At 32.5% G+C, this 26476-nt stretch overlaps 5 protein-coding genes across 20 annotated transcripts; 2 read left to right on the top strand and 3 right to left on the bottom strand.

The window, feature by feature from the left end:
- Positions 1–25: 25 nt before the first annotated feature.
- Naa60 (N-alpha-acetyltransferase 60) lies at positions 26–3408 on the bottom strand. Of its 9 annotated transcripts, none has more exons than XM_070111227.1 (7): positions 2830–3408; positions 2038–2158; positions 1785–1949; positions 1494–1714; positions 1314–1425; positions 1053–1126; positions 26–245 (listed from the first exon to the last, which is right to left on the bottom strand). In XM_070111227.1, exons 1-7 carry the CDS (start codon positions 2844–2846, stop codon positions 140–142), a joined length of 816 nt encoding a protein of 271 aa, XP_069967328.1. In that variant the 5' UTR covers positions 2847–3408; the 3' UTR covers positions 26–139. The 9 variants fall into 9 exon arrangements, with proteins under 9 accessions (XP_069967328.1, XP_069967325.1, XP_069967326.1 ...); XM_070111224.1 differs by lacking the exon at positions 2830–3408 and adding an exon at positions 2239–2391; XM_070111225.1 differs by lacking the exon at positions 2830–3408 and adding an exon at positions 2239–2391 and having other exon boundaries at positions 1046–1126.
- Positions 3409–3708: 300 nt separating this feature from the next.
- On the top strand, positions 3709–24946 carry LOC106618542 (uncharacterized). 2 transcript variants are annotated; one of them, XM_036364567.2, is made up of 4 exons: positions 3709–3803; positions 17722–17872; positions 18003–22630; positions 24759–24946. In XM_036364567.2, the coding sequence occupies exons 2-3, from the start codon at positions 17728–17730 to the stop codon at positions 18770–18772; spliced, it is 915 nt and encodes a 304-aa protein (XP_036220460.1). In that variant the 5' UTR covers positions 3709–3803; positions 17722–17727; the 3' UTR covers positions 18773–22630; positions 24759–24946. The 2 variants fall into 2 exon arrangements, with proteins under 2 accessions (XP_036220460.1, XP_014091806.2); XM_014236331.3 differs by lacking the exon at positions 3709–3803 and having other exon boundaries at positions 17486–17872.
- Positions 3969–17393, bottom strand: Iml1 (GATOR complex protein Iml1). 6 transcript variants are annotated; one of them, XM_036364256.2, is made up of 25 exons: positions 17234–17393; positions 16871–17172; positions 14387–15106; positions 14074–14316; positions 13891–14006; positions 13656–13827; positions 13415–13591; positions 13049–13247; positions 12859–12990; positions 11417–11470; positions 9192–9618; positions 8962–9136; positions 8666–8860; positions 8007–8084; positions 7489–7553; positions 6471–6584; positions 6122–6328; positions 5971–6068; positions 5652–5819; positions 5440–5600; positions 5205–5370; positions 5019–5131; positions 4872–4927; positions 4703–4805; positions 3969–4637 (listed from the first exon to the last, which is right to left on the bottom strand). In XM_036364256.2, exons 1-25 carry the CDS (start codon positions 17274–17276, stop codon positions 4410–4412), a joined length of 4512 nt encoding a protein of 1503 aa, XP_036220149.1. In that variant the 5' UTR covers positions 17277–17393; the 3' UTR covers positions 3969–4409. The 6 variants fall into 6 exon arrangements, with proteins under 6 accessions (XP_036220149.1, XP_014091820.2, XP_036220150.1 ...); XM_014236345.3 differs by having other exon boundaries at positions 11417–11518; XM_036364257.2 differs by lacking the exon at positions 8007–8084 and having other exon boundaries at positions 11417–11518.
- Positions 18967–24398, bottom strand: Psa (puromycin-sensitive aminopeptidase). Of its 2 annotated transcripts, XM_014236313.3 has the most exons (8): positions 24207–24398; positions 23927–23992; positions 22984–23645; positions 21602–22418; positions 20422–21526; positions 20132–20351; positions 19944–20066; positions 18967–19871 (listed from the first exon to the last, which is right to left on the bottom strand). In XM_014236313.3, the coding sequence occupies exons 1-8, from the start codon at positions 24268–24270 to the stop codon at positions 19662–19664; spliced, it is 3267 nt and encodes a 1088-aa protein (XP_014091788.3). In that variant the 5' UTR covers positions 24271–24398; the 3' UTR covers positions 18967–19661. The 2 variants fall into 2 exon arrangements, with proteins under 2 accessions (XP_014091788.3, XP_036220181.2); XM_036364288.2 differs by lacking the exon at positions 23927–23992 and having other exon boundaries at positions 24207–24395.
- On the top strand, positions 24818–26115 carry ATPsynB (ATP synthase subunit b, mitochondrial). Its single transcript, XM_070111233.1, has 4 exons — positions 24818–24977; positions 25204–25529; positions 25603–25791; positions 25850–26115. The coding sequence occupies exons 1-4, from the start codon at positions 24950–24952 to the stop codon at positions 26027–26029; spliced, it is 723 nt and encodes a 240-aa protein (XP_069967334.1). The 5' UTR covers positions 24818–24949; the 3' UTR covers positions 26030–26115.
- Positions 26116–26476: the final 361 nt, after the last annotated feature.

A 26476-nucleotide genomic window follows, 5' to 3' on the forward strand; every position in this document is an offset into this window, starting at 1 on the left:
TAAATTTGCTACAAACATATAAAAATTGCAGTAAAAATAGTTTTATTGAATTTGAGTATTTTAGAAATACTTTGTATACAGATCAAAATATAAAAGCTTTCAAACACGCCTCATGATACTCATTATAAGACCATGTTCGCTAATAGAGCATGAAGTAAAGTAAATTAGAGCAACAGACATTTCCGAACATCAATACCCAAGCCAAATATAAGATAATGAGGTGTCTTGGTCTTTGTTTTGTAGATCTATAAAAGATAAATATGTATTTGATGGCATACATATGCTTTGTAAGTTTTTATTTTAGTTTAGTATTTAGTTTTTTTTTTTAATCTGTCGTATTTCTTTAAACTGACAGCATATTTTTTATTTTATACTGTCTTTATTGATGCTCGGCTATTGTACTTTATGACCTGAAACTGAATAAAATTATACTATATAACAGAGAGACTATTACTATCGGTTTATATAAAAAATTAACAAAAAATAAAATCTATGGTATTTACACAAAACATTGTTACTAAAAACGAAAAATTAAAAAAGCAATAAAAAATTTAAAGTGATTACAATTGTGTGTGGTAATCAAAAATACTATTCCTAAAATATTTGGAGATAAAACATGTGAAGGACCAAATGATATGGGTGAATATTATCTGAAGTGATTGTGTTCAGTGGATCCATACATTTGTTGGACCCTTTTATAAAATTTAACCACTTATACATAATATACATACTTTAAAATTAGTTTCCATGCAATTCAATATGCCTATATGTATGTCTGTATGGACGCAGTCAACAATTTAACCATGATTATGTTTGCATATTTCTTTAAAAAAAACTCTCATCATCTATCATTCATATATAATAACTAAAAACAAACTATTTTCCTATTTGAAATTTCTCTAGCGCGGTGCTAAATACACTTATATATCTACAGATTTGGATTTATTTCTTTCCTTCGAATATACCACTCGGTGCTTCTGTGAATTTCCTGAACTTAATGTGCAAAATTAAAACGAGACACGGTTTTATGACAAATCCAACGTACAACTTGCCTCAAACGCGTCGAAATCCATGTGAAAACTGCACCAGCATGTTGTAACTTCGATACGTAGTGCTTGATGTGGTCTGTATAAAGAAGTTAAGGAACCCACACGTATACAATTAATTTAATTTAAATATTTCATGAAAGTCGATAAGTCGAACACGTTGTAACACATCTAAATAATTTATGTTAATGAAGATAGCCAAAGTTCGATTTATCAACTTTCACTCATAACTTGAATTTGAACAGAAAAGTAAATTTGTAAAGGATATAATAATGTCCACGGTTGATGACCTCCATTGATGTATGTGACATATGTAAAACCATCTTTCCCTTTACCTCGAATGTTATAATAATAGGGAAGGAATGAATGCAAATGAAATCTGAAAAATAAAATGTTGTAGCAAATGATAGTAAATTCTTAATAAACTAAGAAAAGTTCCCATAATACCTTCTTTTTTCATAGAATTGTATGGCAGGTTGGTTTGTGGTTAGCACATGTAAAAATATCGCTTTCACCGAATGACGTTCAGCGGTCGTCAAATGATTTAGCAAGGAGTCCAACAGCAATGACCCAATCCCATTTCGTCGATGTTTTCGATGCACACCCAATGAAAGTATATAACCAATGTCAGCATTACGGCCCATGGAATCTGGTAAAATTCCTTTATCCTAAAAGCAAAAACATTTGAATATTGTTAAAAGAAACTGATTTATATTTAAAAGCACATTAAGATTGGACCTCTTTGTTAAGATTTCTGTATGGTTTGATTTCGGCAACTATTAATCCTATTATAGCTAGATTGTAGACAGCCGCTAGCGCGAAAAAACGCGAACTGGATGTAATATCTTCGTACCATGACAACGGATAATCAATGGGAAACCAATCTTGGCATAATGTTCTTACCTTAAAAGATATTTATACACACAACGAAATTATTAGACAATTTATAACCAATAGTTCGAAGTACATTCTTGTCTACAAATATATACACCTCAGTCAAATCATCTGGAACCAAAAATCTTAACTGAACATCAGTAATGGAACAAAGCGGTACATGATGTTCAGTATCCGCACGATTCACATTAGATTGAGACAGGTTGTGTTTGTTATACCTGTAATATGAATTTGTACATTATTTTTTTATTTTGTTCAAATACAATAAAAATATAAGCAAATACATATCTGTACGTACATATGTATGTATATACGAACGCATGTGATAATTTTACATTTTTTAGAAATCAAAATAAGTGACATTAAATAACGGAAGCTACAAATCTGAGCTACCGAATCCCGCTATTTACGATTGATAAATGCAAACGTACTATTACAATTTAACTTTTATAATTCGATATTTTGTGAGATGCGAAAATAACTCAATAACCACTGGATTCAACAAACAATTTATGTATGTGAGTACATAGGTACTAGACTGTAAAACTCTGTTTAAGCTTTTGAATTATATGACTTTTTAAATAAGCAGTATTCTGATTTATTCAAGTACACTGAAAACTCTTTAGTTTGAATTTATTTAATTTAATGGTAGGTTTGTCATTTTGAGCATTTAAATGCATAAGCACGTTTACTGACGGCACCTTCCCTCTTTATGTCTTAGCTTAGGACAAAGCAAAACAAAACAGAGCCTCCTCACATATATTCAAATACAACTTAAAAATATCAGGTGAATTAAATATTCCACCAAATATTATAGATATATTCTTAACTTTTAAATACCATACAGTACAATATTCATATTGGATTCATACTACATACAGATACTTACCAAGTAAAATGTGCCATGGAATTGCATGTAGTCACATCAGTTGTCCACTTATAAATTTCTAATAGGACAACGGCTATGATTGCAACCACACCAAATAATAACGAAGCAAACAAAATTTTGGAACTTATGTAGGTATATCCTTGTATGGAGCAAATAATAAATGTGTGTTGAGTTACTGTTTTCTTGTGTTAACAATTTGTAACCCAATTTCTTCCTTTTTTGTGCTTTTGAACTCAATTTCATATAAATTATGTATATATTATTCTAATTGTACGCTGTTAATATTTGTGCATTAAACCGCATACTTTAACATCAATCAAAAATTCAACTATTTAACACTACTCCGGCAAACACTTTCATTTGAACACATCACTTCATGTGTCATTTCCCATCAGCTAAAACTTATCATTCAATTGAACCCAATTATTCATTGTTTATCTACACAATATTCTGTGACATATGTGTCCAATCCAACAAAATACCCAAATCTTCCTGCTGCCTTCAAAGCTTTAAATCATGACAACTATTAATTACTAAATTTTTACTGTATTTTGATTACTTCGTTAAATAGAAAAACTAAGAACAAAAACAACACAGGCTGTCAAAATTGGAAAACCGTTAGCATTGCCACACTGACAAAGTAAATTAAACAAATATTTTTTCCGGTAATAAAAATATATAAATAATTATTAAACTATTATTGAAACATCTTTTACCGTTATAATAATCTCTTAAAGTCAAAACCAATATTACAATACGACAAAATCTATATGTTATCTATATATATTTTTTCAGTTGTAACAATTAAAAGAATGTGATGGTAGCGCTAAATTTTCGGTCAGCTGTTTTAGTTTCAATGTCAACAAAGATTACAGTATATTTACACATAGTACTTATTTGGAGCAGATTTGAATATTAATTATCTCATTAGAGGTATTACCTCTTTAAGCAGCAAATAATAAAATACCTCTGAGGTAACTACAGTGATAATTACTATCAACAATTAGACATAAAATTTTCACACAAAGGGATATACATAAATTATACTATGTAATGGCCATGGTATGTTACCCAAAGAAGCAAGCAAGTTGCTTATAATGTTGCTTCTAAAAAATTCCAGACTATTTAAACACATAAAATTTCCATAAAAAAAGTACAAATTTATTATTTTTTTTTTTCAAATTGCAGTGGGTAAATTTTCGGTATTAAATGTTTAACTAGTATATAATAGTTTTAGTTCAGAAGGAACCATAAATTGTAAACCATTTAAGAAATATCACAATTTTTTATCTCTAAAAAATTATAATACTTTATAAAAGGTTGCAGCACTTTTACCATGGAAATGAACAGTAAAAGTCAAAGTCAAACAGTAAAAAAATATTTCAAGGCGCACCAAAATCGACTATATACATACTCAGATATTAATTTAACTAATTTGAAACAGTTGTTGTTATTGGACGACTCGTTTTAAAAACAAATGGATCGTATAAACACACAATGAAGGTTAAGGATTCATACACAATACTTGTATGAGAATATGTACGTAGAAGTAAGAATGTTTATGTATTCGACTTTTGTAACTATTTAGCCTTTCCCTCGACAATATTATCCATTTTTAAAGATTTTCGTTTCAATTCATGGCAATGCTCCCAGAATTTAGTGAGTCGCTCATCAGCATCCGAACAAAAATCACGAAAATCTTTAAGCATTTTCAATTGAAAAAGCTCACCGTCTTGCGAATTTTTAATTAACAACGATTTCCACTTCTTATTGGGAATCATATGATTCCAGGCCCATAAAAATCCAACCTATTAATATATAATAAAACATTAAAATAACATTGCTATCAAATTAGTTATACGCATGACAACACCTTCTTTGGTACATTAGTATTATTTGTGTGCCCGTACACACATCGGGTAACGTTCGCTTCTTGTCGACTTGGAGACTCAAATTGGTAGTTGTTTTTTGAACAACTGTAGAAATAATTAGTTTATATTTGCAAATTTATTAAAGCATATATTGTTAGTAATTTTTCTTACCGAATAAGTACAAACATGTGTCCGGAACAATGTACATATTGGTATTCCTTAGGCACCTATGTGATTATAAAGAAAACATGGTCACTTTTTGAATATCAACTTGTATATTGAGTTAACTTGTACGCGTATAATGAATGAGGTACTTACATCTTTGTTAAACGAATACTTTTTCTCTATCACACATGGTAAAAATCCGAATCTTGCTAGAATAGCTTCTTGAAATAGTAACATACGATCAGCTCTACTCTCTTCAACGAATTCTAATTCGTGAATAGATACAATTTTTTTATATTTTTAAATAGTCATCCAAGTATAAAGTATATCATCACATACCGCCAAACATAACACTCTTGTCACTTAAAAATTTCTCCGATAACGGTATGAAAATGGGACCACGGAGTGGATCAGATTTCTCTGTAAATGGTTCTGCCATCGGATCTGCAGGAACTGATATCAATTCATAATTGCAATGATTCGCTTTACGTGTCCAGCTCCAAATCTTTAAATTTAAATAAGCAAAAACCTGAACATTTAATTCCATTTTTCATATGTCCGTATGCACACATACCAAATCTCCCACAATTGGTCCGGATGCCGTGACCCACTCAACGACTATTTCAAAAGCATATCCGGGTTGCATAACAGTATGGTACTTGACATGACCCCATTCCATACGCTCGCTCTTTTGATTGACATTGATTTCCAAATGGGAATGACGGTATATTTTTTCTGTAAGAATATTGCCTGAGTGTATTTTTTATTTAATACATATTTACTCACTATTTTGACTATAATCTGCCCAAGATTGTGCCGATGGTATTTCTCGCAAGAATGTGGGTATATTCGGAGTCTTCGTTTCATCAATCCACAGATGGTTACACCCCTGTAATTCGATCTCCATCCACTCATTCTCAAAAGCACTTAAATCCAAGAGAGGTTTAGGTACCTCTGAAATCGATATAAATTTATGAATATACATACAAATGTTCATATACAATATAATTTCCGTGTAAAAAGTATTGAATTTCTTAATAATAAATAAATACTATTGTCCTCTTCACCACTCTTCACTTCACTGACATAATCTCACTAAAAGTACCTTTTACCGTCTTTTCTTGTTGCACTATAAAATAAAGATAAAAGCCAGGTATAATTTGCTTATCCCAATCTCCCGAAGCGTGACAAATCATTTTCTCTCTGAAAATTTTTATTATTTTATTAAATAGCAAGATGAATAAACTACTTATTACTTTCGCATGGCTTCCAATATGTCTAATGGATTTTTGTTGTTGTCCAAACGTGTCTTGAGCCAAAGCAAGGCCTCATGTGAAACAAAGGTGTAGCATGGCAGGCTAGAGGTCTGAGTAAAGAAAGCTACACCGGTTATGGGATGCTTCATCGCTTCGAGAATTTCATTCAAATCGGAATTCGAGCGTAATTTTACCTCTGATGCAAAGCTTTGCATAAAAAATTAAAGAATAATAATAGAAAATTAGTAATACGGCCACGAATATGCGTGCATAAGTATTTCTCTTGTTTTCAGATTTGAGTTAGTTTTAACCTCGATGTACATATGTATTTTCAATGAAAATCACTTACCCATCATCCTGATCCTCTTTGTGGCTTAAATCATTATTCAATGCTATTGCAGCTGCATCCGCTGCGGGCGATATGCGACCACGATCGACTTTCATCACAGGTTTCGAGATAAAGCTGTTATTAAATATATTTTATGTATTATACACTATACCTCTAAAATATATAAATACTATACCTCACCAAACATGGTGAAAAAACTAACGACTTATTTCTTCCACTTGTCTAATAAGCACAAGCGTGAATTCGGAATGATGTCGTTAGTTTTCATGCCACCATCTTTGCTTGGTAAGAATTATAACTGTTTTCTTTTTTTTTATTATTCTACTCAATATAAATTAATACACCTCCATGGGCCAGCAAATGTAAATGCTAATTACGACTACTTATTTATTAGTTGATGTGCGCTATGAAATACAAAAACAAATCGGACAAAACTTAAAAGCTTCGCTTTGACCAACCTTTGCTGTGTTGACATAAATAGTGGATGATGCTTTTCATTAAATCTAGGTGTAACATGCTGAAAACCGAAAACCAAATTAAAATATAGAGATCAAATTAAATCATATTAAATTAAAATACAAGTATTAACATGTCATTGCCAAAGAACTGCTGATATAGAAAATTGGTAGAATGAAATTAGGTATAACTTTATAAAATTTTGGCGGCCATATTTGAATAAATTTTTACATTTATTAAATAATAAAATATTCATATTATTAATTTTTTGATTAATTAATAGAAACAATAAATTACTATATAAATATAAAGAAAAAATAAAATGCTTTCAGAACGTTGCAGAAGAAAACTCATAGACTATGATATATATGTGCGTATGAAGATGATAAAGAATATACTGAAATAGCATTATTATGCATAATATATATATATGTAAGCAAACACCGTAGGAGTGGAAAAGCTTTTGAATCAAATCAAATAATTGTTACTGATAATGCGTTAGGTGCTGTCACAATACTGTTACTATAACCGTTAACAACATAATAAATGACAGAATAAGAACCTTGGTCGTTTTTCCGGTAGACGATTGCTTCCAACACGTTCACGAAAGGGCGAATTCACCAGTCCCTTCAGGTTCAAGTAGTACGTCAGAAAAAAAATTGCATACATAATGTAATTAACACAATATTTATTTAAATTTTACTGTATATACAATATGTATGTACATATATTTAATGAACTAGAGATACTATTGCTATTTCAACATTTTGCTAAATTTTCTTTAGTTTTGAATGTGAAACCACTAATGTGAAACAACAACTTTAGTTCGAACAAAGTAAAAAAAACTTTTTACAGTAAGGAGCAAAAAACGCAAAAATTATTGTTATTTTTCTCAAAGTTAGAATTAAAAACTGTGTGCATATATTAATTTAGGATTATTGGATAGATAATCAATTAGCAATCACAATGGTTGAAAGAAATTGCAAGTACGACTAACTAGAAAAATTTGTGTATGCAATAGACGAAATGTATGTATGAATATGTACGTTAGGCTGAATGTAAAGATTTTAAGTAAAGAACCTGGTTGGGTTGAGGTCTGGAAATAATGCTGGTACTGTGACGTCGTCGTGTTAAATGACTTTGTGCGGTGGGGCTATCCTGTAAATGATTCCAACTCGATACATAAGCCGAAAGCAATAATAATTTGGAAAAGATCAGAAATTAGCTTCGCTTGAAATAGTCAACGAATATATATAATAAACATAGAATACGCTATATACATAAACATACTTGTACACGCGTTAATAACAAACAAATACAAAAAAGAAATATCGAAAGCTATAACCTACATAAATATGTTGAACCAATTACAATAAAAATGATTTCCTGCCGATTTGAAGTGAAATGAAATCAAGCAATTTGTACAATAAATTATTGAAACTTGAATTGAAAAATTAGAATACTTTGAACAAAATATAAATAAATATACAATAGTTCATATACAAAAGTATAAGAATATAATGATTAGATATATTTATTTTGAGAATTGAGGTAATCATATGAATAACGTTAAAATAAAATTTTAAAATGAAGTAAGATGTAAATTAATCAGTAATTAGATGCCGCTTTTTGTATAATCCAAAAAATGGATGGTTTTTAGATCAGAATTATTTATGTGAGAGGCAAGAAATATAAACAATATTTAAGGCAAATCAATTTTATCTACGATACTGGCTTACATGTATTCGCTGCCGTTTCACTTTGTTTATATGCACTTCCATAAAACGCATGAAGTCTTCGACCTGTCTCTTTGTATTGTCCACAGCCAGGTCTGTATAGATATCACAGCGTTGACTTCCATATTCAATGATTTTTTTCATCGCTAAGTTATCAGTGGGTAATAAATACATACGGTAACGCCAATATTTCAGACTCTGTGAAATTATATTCAAAATTGAGAACAACAAAGCATATAATTTTCAATTGAAATACCGATTTCACTTATATAATATAATGAATATAAGCAATAACTTACCTCCATCAAAGGATAGTCTCGGTCACCGCGTGTACAAATATAATGATCCATATAGTTCCAATTGAAATTTTCTAATTTTTCTGTCGTAAAATTAACACCTGATATTTCATAAGTCTCGTGTTGGGGTGCATGAAAACGATAACGGTAGTCAACGTTAATAGGCGGATACGGATGTCTAAAATATTTCGAAATTCAGTACATATATATTACAATAATAATAGGTCACTCACCTTGGCCGATAACCAGTGACTGTTATCACAGATCCAGTCAATGTTATTCGGTGAAATATTCGACCAATAGAGAGCAAATACTCCTTCACCACTTCAGTCGGTGCTATAATTCCTAAAACGGAAGATGGCTTTTGCTGTTTGTAGCCGCCACAGCAGGGCGCCTGTGCTGGTTGAGTATTTTTCTCCTCAAGCACAATCAGCTGGAAGCCTTGCGCCAATCGTTGGGAAACAATCTCCCGAAAGACCTCATCCGTCGAAAGAGGTTTACGATACACCGCTCTACTATTAGCATAATCGAAATTTACATCGTCAGGTAGAAGCGTGTAATCAGATATAACATAATCATTATGCAGAGAACGTTTATCTGGGAAATAATCGGTTGTGATTGGCAAACAAGCCGGTATGGTCAGCGATTTCCAATCCACACCTAAAATTGTGGATGGTCAAAAACGTACGATTAATAACTTCAAATCATTATAAGAGTGAAACAAGCAAAGTAGTGTTATTACTGGCAAAGTAGGATACACAGATTACAGAATGGACGTCACAATAAATAAAAGAAAAAGATAAACCACTAAACATTTTATAAAGTGAAATTTAATTCAATGTAGAACAAGAATAAGAAAAGCCATCGCCTATGGAAAAGCCAAACTGTGCTATTTGCAAATAAATCGAAAAGAAAATATATATATACGATTTATCGTATTTATTTATATATATACATATGGATGTTTGCATGTATGTAAATTGTATAAAGAACATCAAAATGTGAATAATGATTGTAAACAAAGATTTGGAAAGTAAGTGAGAATGAAAAGTCACTAGTTGCCGCAACAATAAAAATGCTTGTCGCCACTATTTTTGAAAAACTCTGTTAGCGATCTGCCCCAAACTTCAACTTCATTTAATCGGATATTAATGGAACGTCGATTTCATTGTCAATCACTCCGATTATATTTTAACAAAAGACGAGCTTGAAGCAACATATGTTTAAAGGATTAAGGATTAATGCAATAATCTTAATAGTCAAACTCGTTTGATGCCCAAATATTGTTGTTTTCGTTGTTACCGTAGACACTTGGATTTCTTTTTAAATGAGCGAAAAAATTATATATGTACATATGAATATCATTGTATTTAGATTCTCATAAAAGAGTGTACGAGTATGTATGGGGGTCCATAGCGCTAACTTAATAGAATAATTGTTAACAGGCGACAAGCTTCTTATGTGAAATATTAGATGAATTGTGTTGTTTTTCCAGACAAATGCATGAAATGAGTGCTTCTGTATGTATGTATGTAACATACGAGTATTGTGAATTTTGTATCTTGGTGCAAACTTCTAATTTCCAGAATTTAGTATTCAGTGTGTGTACTTAATTAACTATTTTTAACCAACTATTAAAAAAATAATAATTGCGTTATTTTTATGTATGTATGTATGTATGTAGGTTTAAGTGTAAGTATAATTGGCTGCCAAAACTAATATATCACGAATGTTTATGAGTCGGAAAATTCAAGAGACCCAACTACTCCAACATAGATTTCCAGAATGTTCATACATGCAATGTACGTAAACATATACGTATATATTAAAACTGTGCCATTATTTGAATAACTTGCTTAGTCAATAAATCGAGGAATCAAAATGATTGTTACCTAATTACTTAGCAAATAATTTCAAAATCGATTCAATATTGTACAATACATTGAATGATTATTACTTGTTTTGAGTTGATTTACGAGTATCCAAACAAAACTTTGAATCATCAATTAATCGCACAGTCATATTTGCATATCAAACAAGAACTAAAAATAAAACTACCGTAAATCGTTCTAATCACAAAAATAAATTACAACAATAATAACGGTGCGCCGATACAATAAAATCAACTACTTGGTGCATTCATAAAGGATTAAATATGCATACAGTGTAAGCCAAGCATTTTTGAATGGCGGTGCATGCATTCGAAATTTTTGTCTGGCTATTCAACTTATTCTTTTTTCGGAATCCAATCGTATAATTGTGATTTTGCTACTTGTAGTAAACCATATGCATGCCGTTTTGCTATGAGCGCACTCACACACACAAATTGCTTGAATTATGCTGCACACTTTTTCTTTTTACTCTATACAAATTTAAGCAAAGCTTTTGAATAAAGTACAAGATGTTAAATATTACTAGAAATTGTGTAGGTTTTTTTTTATTTGAGTGTTTTGCAAACCTATTATTACTTTTCCTCTGCCATCTGCCCTTGCGCTCTGACTTTTAGTAGGAGCTTCGGTTTCAACAATAGGATTTAAGTGTTTTCCCATTTTTGCATTCGCTTTTCATTCATATGCATGTAGGTAGTATTTTTGAAGACCAAAATGTTATGAATTCAATTTTGATGTAATATTTAGTTTTTTAAAGTTGTTTAAAGTTGGCGAGTAAATAAGTTGTATTTAAAGTATTTATTGGAATTTTTCAGTTTGCAATTTGTTATAAAATTTTTTGTGTTTGTTTGGTTCGTTCACACAAATTTTTCACGCATTTTATGGGAAGTAAGAAAAAATGAGAGAAAATAATATTGTATGTATTAGTATCAAAATTGTTCAACATTGCCTTAATAAAATCACATATGTATCTAATATATTTTAGGTATATATCTCTAAGATAAAAACAATGCATACACAATGTTAAGTATCGTTTTCAAAACAATGCGATGCGGCCACATTTCACTATTGATAAATACTTACAGCTAATTTAGTTATTTTCATTATGAACGAAGGAAAACGAATCATTTCTGAAACTTACAGACCATGATGATATTTTGATTTAGTGATAACTACAATGAGAATTAGTCCTACGCTATGAGACCACATTTTTAAGAAAATATATATAGTTACACCAAATTAAATTTATGGTAAACTTTTAATTATTACAGATACCTGGTAATTTAAATTCTTACTTACAAATAATATAATTGAGAGAATTAGATGGATATTCGGGCGCTTTAAAGCATTTTATTAATTTTTTGTTCGGGTTTTCCTAATATTATATTGCCAATTTATTCAAAAAAGTATAAATAGCGAAACTCAATCGTATATGTATATATTATAAACCATATATATGTATAATGTATATATGTATATACTATCAATAACTAATTTTGGACATCATGAAACTTTTTAGATTTTTGCCTAAATTGTGTTTGTTTCATGCCAGCTGACAAGCACTGATTTGATATATACATATGAATTTGTGTATATGAAAACATGACTTCTACCATTTATGTATGCCAGTGTATACAAAAATCGACAAAATACATACGCATGTGTGGTTTGGAAATCATAAAACCACTTTTTATAATAGACTATGCTATTATTGGATTGTTTTTAACTTCAAATAAGACATTTAGGAGATTCTCTGTGTTAAAGCAACAAAATTAAAAAGTATTCAAATACATTTTAGTCAAATGAGGAAATAAAGTACATTATTACATATAAATAGCTTATTACATTAAGGACATTGGAGACATGTTAAACGCGAAAAAAAAAAACATTTCAAAGCCATAATATATTTTGTTTATATTATTATATATATTTGTAAAATATGTACGTAAATCAAAAATATTTTTTTTTTTTATAATTATTTATTACGTATTATGGTCCTATAAGAACATACCTGTAGTTATAGCTGGTGTCCATTCTTGCTCTCCCGTCGCGCCCCATAAGAAACTTTTCGTGGGTACTGGCGCGCCTGTTGTCACATTATTTGGACTATTGTTCAAGAGTGAATTATTTCGTTTCTTGAGGACTTGAGAGAAAAATCATATAAATCATTTCTTTCATAAAACTGGTTTTCACTCGCTTACATTCATTTCTATCGCAATCATTGCTTGATGTAAAAGATTTGTTTAACGAGGAACATGTGGATGTGTGATCATAATCAAAGGTGCTAAATCCTAAAGTGTATTCATTATCGTTATTAATAATATTACTGTAGCTTAAATTGTGGGGCTTAGCAGGTACAGCTTGGTAATGATGTTGTTGTATTAGAACCCCGGTAGGTCCCTATTAAGTATATATAGATATTTTATAGGTGTTATCTATGAATCTATCTATAGATAAGTGGTTACTTTCATATTTAAACTAAAATAAATGTAATTTTGAAATCTGCTGATTGCCTACACTGAGTTGTTAATATTTAAAATAAATAATATTTGTAATTAATCCATTACCTTTGGGAATATGTGCGTCCAGCGTCGGCGATTCGAAGTGAGTTTTATTGTAACATGGGATGGATCGAATGGGTTAATTAATGCTCGCCCCGGGCGAACGATAGGAGCAATAGAAACAATAGAACGTCGTGAATTCTTATCAGAAGCTAATGATTCAGACAAGTTGGAGGAATCAGTCTACAGAGAATGGGGTTATTAACCTTTGTTTCATAAATAAATATGAACGTATATGTATATCTACCAACGCAGCTAGCATTCCTGATGTACCATGATATATATCTGGATCAGACATTTTACGTCGCAAGTTTGGAATTTTAGTAGGTGTCAAATTCTCCCAGTCATGGTTTCGGTAAGCGGACGTCTCTAAGCTGGGTACGGATGTTTTTTTAGCACGTATAACTCGCTGCAACGAACTATGTTGTAAAGAAATATATATCTTGATACTTAGAATCATCTCGAATTTTAAATTATCATACCAAGTGCTCTGAGCTGGTGGAGGCTGAAATATTTGCTCATCATAGGCATCATAATCAAACAATGAATTATGTATATATTCAGATTGGTTGCAACTCAAAAAATGTTTTTCACTTTCCTTAAATAAAATTATCGATGCGTTTGATTATGTAACTATAAATTAATCAAATAAACAAAGAACTCACTCTGCCTTCCTTATTTAATGTGATATTTGCGACAATTGGTGGCAATTTTATGCGCGGTATAAAATTTGAGTATGCCACTTTTTTGTTAGTTGAGTAAAAACTTAAATTAATCCAATGTGGAAGTGAATAATCGTCTGCTGAGGTTAAAGAAGTGTCCTTGTTGTGAAATTTTAAAAGTGGAACAGCGTGTAATGGCTGCTCTCCTACACATACTAAATCGCTACCAACGCCATTATCAATTATCTGCAGTGAAAAATTCAATTATATAAATGAAATATTTAAATAGTTTTCACATCCACAGATTGTAATTTACCCGCTGCTTAGTAATGTTCGTAAGTTCTCTGTCGACTTCAAACACCCCAACACCAGGTGTGATAACGACAGACAGTTGACCTGTTCGGTCAAATGTCCTATCCAGGTAGTGTTTCTCGAACGTGTTTAATGAAATATTCAATACTTCCAGGAAGTTGCCCTGAGCCGCTGTAGAATTAGTTGCTGCAGGAATGGATATACCCTCACGCTCATGATAACGCAGCACCGTTGATTCGTATGATGTAAAAAGTTTGCGTAACTGTGTCAATACGGTGCACCAATCTTCATTGCGCTCATTTTGAATAGCAACACGATAAAAATCTTCATAATAACGGCCTTTATAATCCAATTGAAGGCAATCCCGCATATGATCTGGAAACTCGTCAAGTGATTTCGCAGCATAAAATGTTCGAGAAAACAATACAATCGTGACTTCGTGATTGCAGCCTAATTTCTTCCATTTATGAAATAGTTCAGTAAGGAACCCATTAACTGCCTTTTCGAAATATAAATCGCCGTGTATATCGAAATCCCACATTTCTGATGACATTTGTAAAAACAAATATACCATTGAAGTACTGCTGCGGAATACAATCTTTGTTTCTTCCGTTATTACTCCACAGGAAACGCGTTCGCCTTGAGCCCACATCTCATAAACTTGACAACGAATTTGCATTTCAATATTTTCAATTTTTTTGTTTATATAAACACAGGTGTCCGTCTAAAAATTAATATAAGATTTTTTGGAGATCTCTAAGTTATTTCAATGTAATTTATATTATAACATTGCTCAGTAAGCTAAACGAAAGAAACATAGCAACAGTAGTACACATTAATGACTTTTAATGTACTTAGTCCTGCCATAAGTTCTGTTACAAATTTAGGCCATTATAAAAATTAAACTACATATAATACGATTTTTAATTAAGTTAATTTTATTGAATAATACTTTTTTTAGATAATTCATTTGTGTTTTTCGAACCAGTTGACCGACGGTAGGCTTTTATGTGGAGATCATCTCGAATAAGTCTTGCCATTGATCTGGCAGATATATCCATTTCCTTAGACATATCTGTCTGTTTTGTACAGGGATCTCTGCTTATGCGTTCACGAACAGTTTTGATGGCTGAATCGGTTCGAACTACACGAGGACGACCACTTCTTTTTCTGTCATCAATTGTAGACGTTTTGGTAAAACGATCAATAGTGCGGTAAACAAACATTCTCGAAATATTAAGTTCTTTGAGAAGCTCATGAATTTCACCTGCGCTTTTTCCACATTTATATAAAGCAATCACGGCAATACGATTTTCTTTATTTCCCCACTCCATTGTTAATAAGCGAATGTAAACACTGAACCATTGTCTAAACCTATTATTAACAAATCTTAAATTCTTCACAATGTATACAGAGAACGTAGATTTATAGAAAAAGGGTCAATTGCGTAAATCTACGTTCTCTGCTGTATACACAGGCGAAAACTATTAGAATGACAGGAATTGCGATAAGAATGCAATCGAATGTGAAAACTCAGGGGGGAAGACTGCGTTCAGACGAAGACTATTTTTGTTGCTCATTATTTGCAAATTCTCTTTTGGTGTCGCTCTATGCGTTCACACGAGCGACATGAGTGCGACATCTCTTGTCGGACATTTCTCTCATATCACATTCTTGTACGCTCAGCACAAAAATATTTTTAAGTAGCTAATTTTTATACTTATTCACCCTTTATTAAAATATTTTTATTATATTATGTATATTTACATATTATATCCAAAAAGAAATTAAAATTTCCGAACCTAAGTCAAATTATTCACTTGAAACCGAGCGTTTCCGCTACAACAACAACAACATCACGAGCGGTACGGTCCCTTCATCTTTCCTTGTCATCACCTCACCTACGAAAACTAAAAGCCCTCGTATGAACATAGTCTAAGCAGAAAGTGTTGAAGATTGGCACCTCGCTTTTAGCGGGTTCATCAGTTTTTTTCACTAATTTTGAAATTTCAAAACCTACTATGTATTTCACTTGTTTTTTTTCAGTTTTTGTTACATTTATTGTGATCAAGAATGTAAATATAGCAAAAACAAAGCAACATAGAAAAACTGTTTACAATTTACAGGTCATTTATCAGTTTTCTATGTTGCCTCTTATCATTCTTAAATTTCTTGTCCCGATTAATGCAATCTCGTTTCTTTAATCCTTGGAACTGACAGAGAGACGGACATGTCAAAATCGATTCAGTTCGTCATACAGATCATTTATATATATAATATGTACATAAATTTAATAAAGTCTCCGACGTTTCCTTCTGGGTGTTATAAGCTTCGTGTCAAACATAATAACACTTTTTCTGGGAATTTGTTTTCGCTGCATGCATGTAAACTTTGTAACAGAATTTATGGCAAGACTAAGTAGTTATGGCAAGACTTAACACGTTACAGTTACAATGATATTAAAAGAAGTTAACATATACATACATACCAAATATGTTTTTAAACGCCACATTTCGGATCTTCCCATATATTGATCTTTAAACGTAATTTCAATAGAATCAAGAGCTACATCACTTGCATTCACTCGTCGCATAAAAACATAGGCAAACTTTCTCAAATTAAACTGCGTAGCAATGCCTGCTTCAATACTAATTTCCTCACGGCGAAGATCGTTAAATTTGGTAATTTGCAGTAATAATCTGGTGTTTTCATCTTCGCGGTCATAAACCTCAACCACATCGCCTATTTTTGTGTCAGGATGCTCCTTTTGATTAATCAGCAAATCAGCATCTAAAATACGAAAATTTATATTTGGAATCGCAAGCAACCACGAAGTAGAGTTCTAGCTTACCGCTGTAGGACTTTTGATGTGTATTTAATTTGTAGTGTTTCATATTTCGTATATATTTTTAACTTTTTACTGCTATAAACATTTTATTTAGCAACTTGTTTACCGTCTCGTTGAAATTTATGTATCAGAACAAGAAGCATTACAAGTAACAAAAATGGCTGCTGTCAGAAACAGCTGTTACTGATAACAATTTATAAATAGCAGAAGGTTTGTTCTTTTACTTTGCCGACAGATCGATTTTAAAACATCTCATTTCAAAGTCGGTTGAAAATATAAAATTATATAATGAATTTCATTTACAAAAAATAATGTGCTATCCAAAGCTCTTTATAAAAATAACTAAAGATAAATGTATATAGATATACAGATTGAATTTATCAATATGTCAAAAAATCACAAACTCGGTATGTGATGTGACACTTTGCAAACGATAAAAGTTAGCGTCAGATCATCACATCAATGACGTGAAGTTATTGTGTGTATTTTAGCGTGAAATGGCCGACACTGAACTTATTGTAAAAATAATTAAAGCTGTAAAACAGCGTGATTGCTTATGGAATGTACACTCATCAGAATATGCAAAGCGAGACAAATTGGAAAAGGCTTGGCAAGAAGTTGCTGTTGATGTGGGCAGAGCAGGTATCTACAATTTACATACATATATATGTATAGGCATGGTTATGTCAAGCGACATGACATGGTCATGTTGCAATTATATAGTAGATGTGATGGTTTGACGTGATTTTTTTATTTTTACTTTTTTTTGCAGACGTATTTTGCCGCGAAAAATGGAGAAATGTTCGCACTGGCTTCTTACGCAGCATTCAATATAATACTAATATTCGTTCCGACTATGGGGATTGTACCGAAGATTTACCCACACCTCGTCGCAAACGTTTCTATTTGTATGATGAAATGAAATTTCTTTTGCCGTCAACGGAAAAAATAGGACAAACTAAGAAGAGGAGGAAGCTCTCCCGCGGAGCAAAGACGAGAATTTCTATTGAAGATCCTAGTGAAGATATTTGTGAAACTTCTACAATACAAAGAACATTCTCTACAAATGATGATACTAAGCACTACAGCAACAACAACGACACTAATCAAAGTACAAACGTTGCATATCCAGAAATATTGAATGAACTTCAACTCACCGCTAATGCATCTAAACCATTAACTCGACAATCGGATGTGGCCATGACAATGAAAGTGAATCAACAATCGCCTCTATTAAAGCTGGATGAAGAAAAAGCAGAGCAAATGAAACATGCGGCTCCTATAAATGTTTCATCTAGTGCAACAAAATGTGAAATAGGCAATAATACTACGGTTGTAGAGTCGTTCAATGTCAGTGCGAATCGTAGTGAATGTGACAATCGCGATGAAGAGCAGCTCCTAGCATTTTTTCGAGGTAATATCGACGATATATTGTCATTGCCTCGCCATAAGCAGCGTTTATTTAAGCGTCGTATGCTGGAACTAATAGACGATTTGCATCGACCGGAAAGTGGCATATCAACTAGCCGTTATTGTGCTTGACCATAAAATGTAACATTGACATTTATTAGTCATTTCGTAATAGTAATTATGAAAGCATTCCGATTTTTATTGAAACTACCTAAAAGTTATTTAAAATTAACTCAAATATGTCCAAATTAAACCGTTAAAAGCACAATATACCAAAATGAGTTACAACCTTTTCCTCAATGAATATATGGAAACGCCTTGAGTAATTAATTCGTTTTGATCATTTTATTAATTTATATTATGTAATTTAAAAATACAGGTATCAATATTACAGTATTTATATCTAAAAATGCAAATTCATTCAAATTTTTGCTCTGCAATAGCTTTTGTTAATGAAATTGTATTTTATTTGAACATGTTGATATAAGCTTATATAGTCGTGCACTGGATAACAAAATCAAATTACTTAAAATTATAAGCGCTACGTTCAATGGCAAATCAATATATACTAGATATCAAAGGATATAGAAAAAAAATTAATACACAGTGCGTACTAACGGTGGTTTTCAATAAGATTATATAAATAATCAAATTTGCAATCATTCTTCAGCTTGTAAGCTGTTAAAAATTTGAAGAAAAAAATACCTTCGTTTGTAGTAAATGCTCGATAACCCATGTTCTTTGCAAACAATTATAATTTTTAAAAATCTGCCAATATGTGTTTATCTAGAAAAAAGTTTCTCTGCATACTTCCCATTTTGTTTTACTATATTATTTGTAAATTTCGTATGTTAAACAGCTTCGCAAATCAATATGTTAACCGATTAATTGCCCTACCGTACAAAGTGCTGTATTATGATGAGCTTTGGTTTTATGATACTTTTATTTCAGCTGTGACTCTGTTTTCCCATTAATTTTTCTGTTTCTTGGTTAACAGGATATATATATGTACGGAGCAATTTTACTGATTTTTCAGATAAGTAGTCAAGGAATCTAAATCACGCTTCAACCAGTTAGCGTTAAGGCGAATGGTCTCCACGGCTTGAGATACAGTACGCTCGGTACCAGGAAACTGATTTTTCTTAAAATAAGTTTCCACTTCAGTAGCTCGTTCCTCCGAAGCGAAGTTCTCAATGAGATACTTGATAAGGCGTGTCAAGAGGAAACTACCCTGTAAAAGATGGGAAAGCAGAATGACATAGACTAGTGATGTGAATTCATTCGGGAAGTAAAGCGTGCTCACCTGATATTGTTGCAATAACTTTTGATTATTGTCTTTGAAGAATTCCCAAGCCATATCTCGTCCTTTGGGGTTCACCGCTACAGCAACAATAACGAAAACTGAGTCCTGTGCACGTACTTCTCCCTAAAATACCATTGAGGACAATATTACCATCAGCAATAAAAACGACCAAATATTTGCGTACTTACCGACATGGCGAAATCTATAACTTTACGTAATATATTTACATTGCCAATACAACCCAAGGCTCTTGAAATACGATCTTGTTCTTCGTGCAAATCTGTGGAACGGTAAAGTTGTAGCATCTCGTTGAAGATTTTTTCATCACCATCCTGCAATACCGCTTTGTAGCATGTGGAACGCAAGTCAGCTGGGATAGGGTTCGTTCCATCGGCGTGTTGATTAAACCTGATAAAAGCACATTAAAACAAAGATCTATATAGTACCATGGCAAATTGCCTAATATTTATTTATATACCGTTTTTGTGCTTCAGCAATGATGTCCTTGCAACGGAATGACACCAAACGTGACAAAATCAGACTTCGTAATAAAGTGTCTAAGTGGTTCTCGCCTTCTCGCACATCCCAGCTTAAGCGATCAGCCACTGGCCGATACAACTTTTCCCCATAACGGTTAAAATCATCCATTAAGTCTGTATGAGAAATCAGTATATGCAAGTTCGCCAATGAATTGGTAATAGCAGTCCATACAGTATAATTAGTTTCATTGCGATAGGAATCGATAAGCTTCAGCACTTCAGCTGTGCTTGCTTGACCTGCTTGGACCATCGCAAACATGTCATCAATCAAACCCAAACGGTCAAGTGGTGGTAACTCCATCTTTTGCACAGCGGGCAATAATTTCTCGAGCATTTCCTTGGAGTATCTTGTCCGATAGAAACCGACTGTGCCAGGATTGATTTTTACCCAATCATCTGCACTTACATCTTCCAATACAACTTCCATCGACTTTTGATCTAACAAGAAAGTTTTCGCAATCTTATTCGGATCACGTGATGTGGAAACTGTTACTGGGATCACCCAAGTGTAATCGCCATCCGGTGCTGAACCATCAGCAGTAAACTTATTTTGAGTCAATTTTAGAAGCCTTTGATTGTCACCCTTTTGAACAGACTCCACACTTACTACTGGGAACCCTTTCAATTTGATCCAAGTAGACATAACTTTGGCGACTGGTTTTGAACTCGCTTCCTGCAAAGCGGCCCATAAATCTTCAGTAAAGGTATTCTTATATTGATGACGGGTTAGATAAATGTTCATGCCCTTCCGAAAGTCTTCCTCCCCAATATAGTCGTGAAGCATACGAATGACAGAAGCGCCTTTGTTGTAACTAATTTCATCAAAAATTTCATCAATCTCACATGGATGTCCCACTGGCACTTCAATGGGATGCGAATTTTTTAACGAATCCAATTCTAATGCGCGAGTATACATATCTGTGACAAATTGGGTCCAAATATCATACTCAGGAAACAAGTGGTTGACACATAGAAATTCTACAAATGAAGCATAGCCTTCATTCAACCATAAATGGGTCCACCACTCCATTGTAACCAAATTGCCTAAAAACAAAAGAAGTCAAAAATTAAAAAAACCGTAGATGGCAAAAATTGATAAATTGACGACATTACACTTACCAAACCACTGATGGGCTATCTCATGTCCCACAGTTAAGGCAATCGATTGTTTGCGCATAAGAGAAGTATTTTTCGGATCAACCAATACAAAAGTTTCACGATATGTCACAAGACCCCAGTTCTCCATGGCACCCGCCGAAAAATCGGATATCGCTATTAAATCCATTTTTGGTAAAGGATATGCAATGTTGAAATAACTCTTATAATAAGGCAAAACTTTAGTAGCCACTTCAAGTGCAAAAAGACCTTGCTCTTTCTTGCCAATAGGTGTGAACACTCGCACTATTACACCATCTTCGGATTTACCTTCGACATAATCATATTCACCAACCACAACAGCCACCAAATACGTAGACATTATTGGAGTCCTATCGAAACGTATGCGACGTAAATTATTTTCAAGTTTTTCTTCTTGAATCTCAGGCATATTGGATAGTGCGACTCGATCTTGTGGCACGATTAATGCTATGTCGAAAGTTGCTTTGATAGCTGGTTCGTCCCAGCAAGGGAAACAACGTCTAGCATCAGTGGCTTCGAATTGAGTTACTCCAGCATATCGTTCCTCACCACTTGGCGTAAAATACTTGCTTCGATAGAAACCTTTCATCTTATCGTTGAGTTCTCCTGCGAAGGAGATTTTCAAAACACCGCAAGATGCAGCTGGAAGTTCCTGATCGAAGATCAATGTGGCAGTTTCATTATCAGTGGAATAAGTAATATTACTTGGTTTTAATATCTCGCCATTTAATTCCAAGTCAACTTTATTTATTGTAATGTCCAAAGCATTCAGGGTAATACTTTTGGTTGTGTCACATATCTATAAGGCGTACAAATGTATATTTTTTTTAACATATGTCAATGATAAAACGAAAAAAGAAAAATAATAGTCTATCTCATAGAGAACTGTAAAAAGTATTTGTGTTGCATTTTCTTATCTCATTATTAAATGTATTTCTTATCTTAAGAGAAAATTACTAAGTCATTCAGTTTTCAACAGCAAATGGTGGCAAACATGGATAATTAGACATGGTAAGGCTTTGAATATGGCTTCGTATATGTATAGATTAATATATATACATATATTCTACGTACATTTTTTATTCAACATCTCTTCTTCTTTTCAATAAAAACTATTTTCTAGGCATTATTTTGATATATACATATGTATGTATGTATATATTCGTAGACAAATAATATTCGAATTGCTAACGTCATTAAAATATCCATGCAGCCGCTCTGCTTTCTTTCTTTCTTTCTTTCAATACTATAGAAGTGAAAGCAAAATTTATTTTATTCCCCATTCACTCCCATAAATATTTACCCTCCTTCATTCACACCACATACATATATTTACACTCGCACGTACTTAATATATCACATACCTTTAAGTGTACGCTAGTATTGCCCTCGAAAGTGAAAGCCTCTAAGTTCGGCTGTAACTCTAAAACATAGTGCGTTGGCACAACGTCAGTTGGAAGGCGCTTAAACTCCTTTTGAGGTGATGTGGACATGTTTCGGCGGATTTGGAGTCTATGACCAGCAACGCAATTAAAACCAGCGTCGGCGGATGTGCGGGAAATAACAAAACCGTACTTTTGGCAGAGATCACCTAAAAGCGGGGCTTCCGTATATTTAAGTGGTGCTCCCAAAGATGCACTTGAATAATCGCGATAGAATTGTTTTTGCTGTTTTACGTATTGCTTTGAAGAAATTGCAGTATCCAGATGTTCACACAAATGACAATTTTCTGTACATAAAGAACTTTCAAATGATAATAATGGAGCACAATTTGTTTTTGGGTACACAATGCAAGGCAATTGGCTGGCTGACTGTTTCGAAATAACTAAGGCAACATCAATTGCAGTTAATTTGCGACAACAATGATAATCCGAATACAAACGAGCACGCAATGCAATCAAAAATTCTTGTGAAAATTTTGATCTCGACTGGTATTCCGGTATTTTTTTCCGTACAAATCTTAATTTTACGCCGTGTATTTTTCTGATGAATCGAGTCAAGTTAACGGGACTATTGCAACTGACAGCTGGAAAGGCATGCAAAAAGTAGCACAAAAATTGTTAGATGATTAGTGTTACCAACTAAAAGATTAAATTCATTTCCAGTTGGAATATCGGCAAGCAGAACTTAGCAGAATGTGTAAAAAATTCAAAAAAAAAAAAAAACACAATTTCAAAATGCATTCCAAAAGTATTGACAAAGTAAATGAAAATTTTAAAGGTCGTTAGATATTAAAGCATTTTAATCACAATATGTTAATTGTTTGGCGACGTAAAAGTATCAAAGCAACACTGGTTTATGTTTTACCTTTCAATAAATGTTGTGTGAACTCGGTATTTGCTTTTGCCAAATCAAGACGTAACTTTCCCAACTCTATATTAGTGAAGGAATCGAATCGCAAAGATAATATATATATGGAATAAAATTGTAAATACTTTTTAAGTTCTGTGGTTTTACAATCAGTATTACTATAAAGTGAGAAGAACACGAATATTCATTAACATTCTCTGCCATCACTATCATGAGTATTTCAACCAGAATTTCACTTCTGAGATGGTTATCTCAAAAGAATGAATTACACTATTACCGTTTTTGAATTTCCAAGCGTGCATTGCTGTCCGGCAACCAGCTTTTAAAGCATTAGTGTACATTTCACTTTACTACAATTCTAAATAACAGTAATGAATGGGAGAAATTATTTACCGACAGGAAGAATGAAGAAAGAAAGAACTTTTAGAGAAAATGGAATGGCAAGGCAAACCCGGAAAAATTGCATATTTTTGTTTTTGTATTCACACCTGGTCGCAGAGAACATTGGAAGATTAGATTGTGTTATGTTGCTTATTCTTGGAAGGATCTCAGAGTTGTATTTATTTTGAAACTACTACAAAAAAAAAAATTTTACTAATTGTGTTCAGTATACAATTAAATAATTTGTATTTTAATATACTACTTATATAATCGCAGAGAACATTGGAAGATTAGATTGTGTTGGCTTATTCTTGGAAGGATCTCAGAGTTGTATTTATTTTGAAACTACTACAAGAAAAAAAATTGTACTAACTGTGTTTAGTATACAATTTAAATAATTTGTATTTTAATATACTATTTATATAATCTGTTTTAACCCCTTACACAGTTCTAATGAAAATTCAGTTTAAAAATTCCTGCTTAATAAAACTTTAACTACGGAAAGTTTTGGCAGTGAATGTTTCATAAGAAGAGGAAGAAGAAATCTTGACATTTGACAGTTAGCTGATTTGGGCGAGCAGTATAGAACTGATTTTGTCGATTTTTTCTTCAAAGGAACTATTTACTGAAAATTGAGAAATGTTGTCAAGAACCGCTTTACTTTCAGGTAATATTAATAAAAATAATTTTAGCTTAGTTATATAAATTAAATAAGTTTCTCTTTGCCAAAATCAAAGATGTAATTTTGTGGTAGAATATTCATATTACGCGACTACTTTTGTCATCGTGGTTTATGTAATCGCGAGTGAAACGTCAAATTAGTTTTTGCAAAAATTGATGGGTGAATGGGGTTTAACAACGTACTTATAATGATTTTATGTACGATTTTTCAGTTCAACGTCCTTTGGGTGTTCTAGCTATGAGATCAGCTAGTGCGGCCGGTTCAGGTGATCAAGTTGTTCGCCGGGAGCGTCCGGAACATCCTGGCAAAGTTCGTTTAGGTTTCATTCCAGAAGAGTGGTTCCAGTTTTTCTACAATAAAACTGGTGTCACTGGCCCATACACTTTTGGTGTTGGTCTGCTTACCTACCTATGTTCCAAAGAAATTTACGTTATGGAGCATGAATACTACAGTGGATTGTCTCTGGCCATTATGGCAATTGTTGCTGTAAAGAAACTTGGACCAACTGTCGCTGCATGGACGGATAAGGAAATCGACGTATGATATATTTAATTATTTGATTTTGAAATTGATTAGGATATTTAACAAGGGACTTTTAATGATATCCTAGAGAATCGAAAATGAATGGAAATCCGGCCGGGAAGAGGAACTGCAAAATCTTGCTGATGCTATCGAAGCCGAAAAAAAGGAACAATGGCGTGCTGAAGGTGCTTTATTGCTTATGGATGCTAAGAAAGAAAACATAGCATTACAATTGGAGGCCGCATTCCGTGAACGCGCCATGAATGTTTACAATGAGGTATAATGCACTTTTTCTGTAATATATATGTATTTTAAAAATATACCTCTAATCATAGGTAAAACGTCGTCTGGATTACCAAGTCGAATGCCGTCATATTGATCGCCGTATTAACCAAAAACACATGGTGAACTGGATTGTAAACAATGTTCTTGGTTCAATCACTCCTCAGCAAGAGAAGGAAACTCTTGACAAATGCATCGCTGATTTAAGCGCTCTTGCTGTTCGCGCCAAATAGATTGTTTGTTTATAATTTAAAATATATTTTGAAAGAAAAACGAATGTATAATTTAATATTAAAATTGTGAAGAACAATTACAACAATTTTCTTCTTTAAATATAAATCCTGCATTGACTGCACTCAGAAAGGAAAGGTTATTTAAGATTATTATAAATAATCAGGTAGAGACGACAATATATACTGTAAAAGTTATTTTCAAATATTGGATATATTTAGAGAACTAGTAAAGTGTCATAGTACTTCTGGATCATCCGACATGTTATGAAGTCGAAGAGAGCTCTCATTTAATTTGAATGCTGTAAAATAAGAAGTCAAAAAATTATGATTTAAATAAAATCTAAAATTGACATTAAGATATTTAATCATTATTTATATCACGGCGAAATTAATTTATGAATACAAATTAAAGTTTTCATTTTTAAGAATGTGTATCAGCCTAACAGT

Source organism: Bactrocera oleae, chromosome 6, assembly GCF_042242935.1.
Source record: "Bactrocera oleae isolate idBacOlea1 chromosome 6, idBacOlea1, whole genome shotgun sequence".
NCBI lineage: Eukaryota > Metazoa > Arthropoda > Insecta > Diptera > Tephritidae > Bactrocera > Bactrocera oleae.

What these genes read in the sequence shown, in the direction of transcription:
- ATPsynB (XM_070111233.1), top strand. Translation starts at nt 24,950, where the DNA reads ATGTTGTCAAGAACCGCTTTACTTTCAG. An exon ending in GGACGGATAAGGAAATCGAC is followed by an intron (nt 25,530 to 25,602) that starts GTATGATATATT and finishes ATGATATCCTAG; the next exon opens with AGAATCGAAAATGAATGGAA. An exon ending in CCATGAATGTTTACAATGAG is followed by an intron (nt 25,792 to 25,849) that starts GTATAATGCACT and finishes CTCTAATCATAG; the next exon opens with GTAAAACGTCGTCTGGATTA.
- LOC106618542 (XM_036364567.2), top strand. Translation starts at nt 17,728, where the DNA reads ATGGCCGACACTGAACTTATTGTAAAAATAATTAAAGCTGTAAAACAG. An exon ending in TGTTGATGTGGGCAGAGCAG is followed by an intron (nt 17,873 to 18,002) that starts GTATCTACAATT and finishes TTTTTTTTGCAG; the next exon opens with ACGTATTTTGCCGCGAAAAA.
- Iml1 (XM_014236345.3), bottom strand. Translation starts at nt 17,276, where the DNA reads ATGAAACACTACAAATTAAATACACATCAAAAGTCCTACAGCG. An exon ending in CAGAGGAAAAGTAATAATAG is followed by an intron (nt 9,619 to 11,416) that starts GTTTGCAAAACA and finishes CCACAATTTTAG; the next exon opens with GTGTGGATTGGAAATCGCTG. An exon ending in GGCAGATTATAGTCAAAATA is followed by an intron (nt 5,601 to 5,651) that starts GTGAGTAAATAT and finishes ATATTCTTACAG; the next exon opens with AAAAAATATACCGTCATTCC.
- Psa (XM_014236313.3), bottom strand. Translation starts at nt 24,270, where the DNA reads ATGTACACTAATGCTTTAAAAGCTGGTTGCCGGACAGCAATGCACGCT. An exon ending in CACACAACATTTATTGAAAG is followed by an intron (nt 23,646 to 23,926) that starts GTAAAACATAAA and finishes ATGCCTTTCCAG; the next exon opens with CTGTCAGTTGCAATAGTCCC. An exon ending in ATACTAGCGTACACTTAAAG is followed by an intron (nt 22,419 to 22,983) that starts GTATGTGATATA and finishes TACGCCTTATAG; the next exon opens with ATATGTGACACAACCAAAAG.
- Naa60 (XM_070111224.1), bottom strand. Translation starts at nt 2,303, where the DNA reads ATGTCACTTATTTTGATTTCTAAAAAATGTAAAATTATCACATGCGTT. An exon ending in GTTCGTATATACATACATAT is followed by an intron (nt 2,159 to 2,238) that starts GTACGTACAGAT and finishes TTCATATTACAG; the next exon opens with GTATAACAAACACAACCTGT. An exon ending in ACAGAAATCTTAACAAAGAG is followed by an intron (nt 1,715 to 1,784) that starts GTCCAATCTTAA and finishes TTTTGCTTTTAG; the next exon opens with GATAAAGGAATTTTACCAGA.